The sequence below is a fragment of the Lucilia sericata genome, unplaced genomic scaffold, assembly GCF_015586225.1.
Source record: "Lucilia sericata isolate MDLA Ls3-8-SP2 unplaced genomic scaffold, ASM1558622v1 Contig005089F_arrow, whole genome shotgun sequence".
Taxonomy (NCBI): Eukaryota; Metazoa; Arthropoda; class Insecta; order Diptera; family Calliphoridae; genus Lucilia; species Lucilia sericata.
In genome coordinates this window covers 8642-13253 of record NW_023997437.1, presented here as the reverse complement: position 1 = coordinate 13253, position 4612 = coordinate 8642, and the positions used below count along the sequence as shown (strand labels likewise).

Here is a 4612-nt window from a genome sequence, read left to right as displayed (position 1 = left end):
TCAATCAGTTTTCTATATCAAATCTCTGGATCAGTTTTCTATAGAAAATTTGTTGTTCAATTTTCGATTTTCTATAGAATTTCATTCGATCTTTATCTCTTGATAAATTTTCTGTACAAAATCTATTGATCAATTTTCTATAGAAAATCTCTTCATCAACTTTTAAATTTTTTATAAAAAATCTCTCGATCAGTTTTCTATACCAAATTTCTCGATCAGTTTTCTGTAGAAAATTACTCGATTAGTATTCAATAGGAAATCTATCGATCTATTTTCTATGGAAAATCTTTCGATCTATTTTCTATAGAAAATCTTTCAATCAATTTTCTATAAAATTTCTCTCAATCAGTTGTCTATATCAAATCTCTCGATCAATTTTTTATAAAAAATCTCTCGATCAGTTTCCTATAGAAAATTACTCGATTAGTATTTAATAGGAAATCTATCGATCTATTTTCTATGGAAAATCTTTCGATAAATTTTCTACAGAAAGTCTATCGATCACTTGTCTGTAAAAAATCTTTCGATCTATATATTTTCCACAGAAAATATTTCATTCTATTTTCTATAGAAAATCTTTCGATCTATTTTCTATAGAAACTCACAATCAGTTTGCTATTAAAAATCTGTAGATCACTTTTCTGGTTAAAACCTCTTGAAGAGTTTTCCAAAGTCAATCTCTTGTTTGTTGTTGTCTCATGCCAATGGATCAAAGTTGTCCCCAAAGGTGTTTCTTAAGTTTTCTAAGTTCATGTCACTGGCTTAACCAATCACATTACCATAATAACTATAGAGTACAAAAAGTCACGGCATTAACACTTTATTGCTTTTGTGTTTCGATATCGATTTCAAAACACCATAATTATGGTAAATATTTTAATATTTAATTAACATGTAATTAAAGTTGTCGTAACACTTATTTTTCAAATGCCACTATAACTAATGCATTAGCCAACTAAGATGTGGGTGAAAGATCATATAACAAAAAAATAAAATACAATTTTGTTAAAAGATTATAATCTTTTCATACTGCAAACTGAAAAAAAGTCTGTTGCTATAAAAACACATGTTATTTGCAAATCCTTTAGTTTTCACACTAATAATCCTTGAAGCAAAGTACTGATAAAAAAATTCATCATGAAATTATTTTATTTTATAAAAAATAGTTTTAAATTTCAATTTAATACTTTTATAGCCTCTACCTCAATACCAGGCTATAGATTCACCAATTGTTATGCCAATAGATTGCAACAACTATTTTGGCATGTGATCATAAGTTTTTCTTTTATGGTTGTAGTGGTAATCTCTCTAAGATTTTGGAATCAATTTGAAAATCAATCCACTTTACCAGGTATTCAGCTTACAAAATTATCCAAAAAACATTTTCAATCAAATTAATAGAAAATTTCTTTCGCTTTAGTTTATGAAATGTTAGCGCAAGGCACCAAACTTCCCTATCCATCGGTATATGTCTGCTTGGGTTATCCTTTGAATCCTATAAGATTGGCAAAGTATAGAAAATATATGTATGTATAAAATATCTATAATCTTAAATTTTAAATTAAATTTTCTTTGTTTCCTTTCAAGTTTAAAATCCAACTTAACCATGTCCTACAAAGATATCGATAAGAACTTACAAAACATGTTACGTTTTCAACGTTCTACCAAAAATGTCAAATACAATCTGACAGAATTATTTCTTTATAATGTTGATATAACGAATCTGCGAAAACATTTCATAAAGGTTAATTTTTCTTCTTATTCTATAGATTTTTATTTTTTTTTTTTTTTTTTTTTGTTAATTTTTTAACTATTTCTTAACTACAGTTTTATTATCAAATCAATGAATTGTTGAAAGATTGTTATGTCCAAGGACTACGTTTTGATTGCGCCGATATTTTTATTCCACTTGAACTGGCGCCGGGATTTTGTTTTGTTTTTAATAGTATTTATACTCAGAAGAATTTTCACGAGTAAGTTTATATTTCTTTAAACAATGAACTATTTTTATTAGAACTATTTTCTATAGAAAATCTGTCGATCTATTTTCTATAGAAAATCTGTCGATCTATTTTCTATAGAAAATCTGTCGATCTATTTTCTATAGAAAATCTGCCGATCTATTTTCTATAGAAAATCTGTCGATCTATTTTCTATAGAAAATCTGTCGATTTATTTTCTATAGAAAATCTGTCGATCTATTTTCTATAGAAAATCTGCCGATCTATTTTCTATAGAAAATCTGTCGATCTATTTTCTATAGAAAATCTGTCGATCTATTTTCTATAGAAAATCTGTCGATCTATTTTCTATAGAAAATCTGTCGATCTATTTTCTATAGAAAATCCGTCGATCTATTTTCTATAGAAAATCCGTCGATCTATTTTCTATAGAAAATCCGTCGATCTATTTTCTATAGAAAATCCGTCGATCTATTTTCTATAGAAAATCTGTCGATCTATTTTCTATAGAAAATCTGTCGATCTATTTTCTATAGAAAATCTGTCGATCTATTTTCTATAGAAAATCTGTCGATCTATTTTCTATAGAAAATCTGTCGATCTATTTTCTATAGAAAATCTGTCGATCTATTTTCTATAGAAAATCTGTCGATCTATTTTCTATAGAAAATCTGTCGATCTATTTTCTATAGAAAATCTGTCGATCTGTTTTCTATAGAAAATCTGTCGATCTGTTTTCTATAGAAAATCTGTCGATCTATTTTCTATAGAAAATCTGTCGATCTATTTTCTATAGAAAATCTGTCGATCTATTTTCTATAGAAAATCTGTCGATCTATTTTCTATAGAAAATCTGTCGATCTATTTTCTATAGAAAATCTGTCGATCTATTTTCTATAGAAAATCTGTCGATCTATTTTCTATAGAAAATCTGTCGATCTATTTTCTATAGAAAATCTGTCGATCTATTTTCTATAGAAAATCTGTCGATCTATTTTCTATAGAAAATCTGTCGATCAGATTTCTATTGAAAATCTGTCGATCAGTTCTTTATAGAAAATCTGTCGATCAGTTCTCTATAGAAAATCTGTCGATCAGTTCTCTATAGAAAATCTGTCGATCAATTTTCTATAGAAAATCGTTCGATCTATTTTCTAAAGAAAGTCTGTCGATGTATTTTCTATAGAAAATCGTTCGATCTATTTTTTTTTTTTTTTTGTAAAGAAAGTCTGTCAAACTATTTTCAATAGAAAATTTTTTAATCTATTTTCAATAGAAAGTCTGTCAATCTATTTTCTATGGAAAATCTGTCGATCTATTTTCTATAGAAAATCTGTCGATCTATTTTCTATAGAAAATCTGTCGATCTATTTTCTATAGAAAATCTGTCGATCTATTTTCTATAGAAAATCTGTCGATCTATTTTCTATAGAAAATCTGTCGATCTATTTTCTATAGAAAATCTGTCGATCTATTTTCTATAGAAAATCTGTCCATCTTTTTTCTATAGAAAATCTGTCGATCAGTTTTTTCGATCTATTTTCTATTGAAAATTTTTCGATCTATTTTCTTAGACAGTCTGTCGATAGAAAACTCTCGATCTATTTTCTATAAAAAATCAGTCGATCTATTTTCTATAGAAAATTTTTCGAAACCATTAGTCGATCTATAGAAAATGTCACGATCAATTTTCTACACAAAATCTCTCGAATAATTTTTTATGGAAAATCTGTCGATCATTTTTCTATGAAAAATCTCGATCATTTTTCTATGAAAAATCTCTCGATCAATTTTATACTGAGAATTTTTTTATATAAAATCTCTTGATAAAATTTCTATATTAAATTTGTTAGAAAAAAATCTTATTATGAAATTTTTTTATTTTAAGAAATCCCCTTAAAGTTCCTTATAAAGAATTTTCAGAATTCGATGACGACTGGACTATACGTTTCAAAATTTTATATGGAAATGAAACGGCACTTTTGGTAAGAACATTTTACGAATAAAACTTTAATAAAGTTTTATATATTGTACCCAAAAACATAACCTCTACTCTTAGATGTATCTTAAAGATCCACGTAATTTACTCTCCCTAACTGATTATCCCAACTATGTATGGCGTCCTCGAAAACAAATTTCCGAATATGGTTACACTATTGTCAATCAATACTCTGAAGAAAAAAATAGAAAATTAAACTTGGGGTGAGTCAGACATGAATTAATGTTACAGTTTTGAATTAAAAAGAGAACCGATTTTTTACGTAGACAACGTAAATGTATATTTTCTGATGAAAAATTTCCCTACAAAGAGTTGAATGAAGAATTTGCTACAAATTTCTATGATCAGGATGTTTGTTATAATTATTGTCATACAAAGCAATTTATTAAATTATGCAATTGTACACCAACTTTTAGCATTGCAATGTTTCCTAGTAAGTGTATTATTAATAGTCTGAAATTATAAAGATCTCAGAACTCTTTACTACTTTTGTTCAAAAGAATTGGCAAACAAAACGAAAATATGTAGGGTTAATGATATGTCATGTTATGAAACTCATTATTTAACCATCAGACGTCATGTATGCAAGGAATGTTTGAGCAATTGTAATCGTACGACTTATGTTTCTAAGCCGGAAATACAAGAACCGTAA

The 4612-nt window shown here is 27.1% G+C and overlaps 1 protein-coding gene across 1 annotated transcript; it reads left to right on the top strand.

Moving 5' to 3' along the window:
• Positions 1–1195: 1195 nt before the first annotated feature.
• Positions 1196–4612, top strand: LOC119615371 (the record flags this gene model as incomplete). The annotated part of the gene is made up of 7 exons (XM_037971430.1): positions 1196–1351; positions 1421–1511; positions 1588–1744; positions 1828–1973; positions 3850–3946; positions 4021–4163; positions 4534–4612. Coding segments are annotated over 7 exons (869 nt in total), but the record flags the coding sequence as incomplete, so codon positions are not given.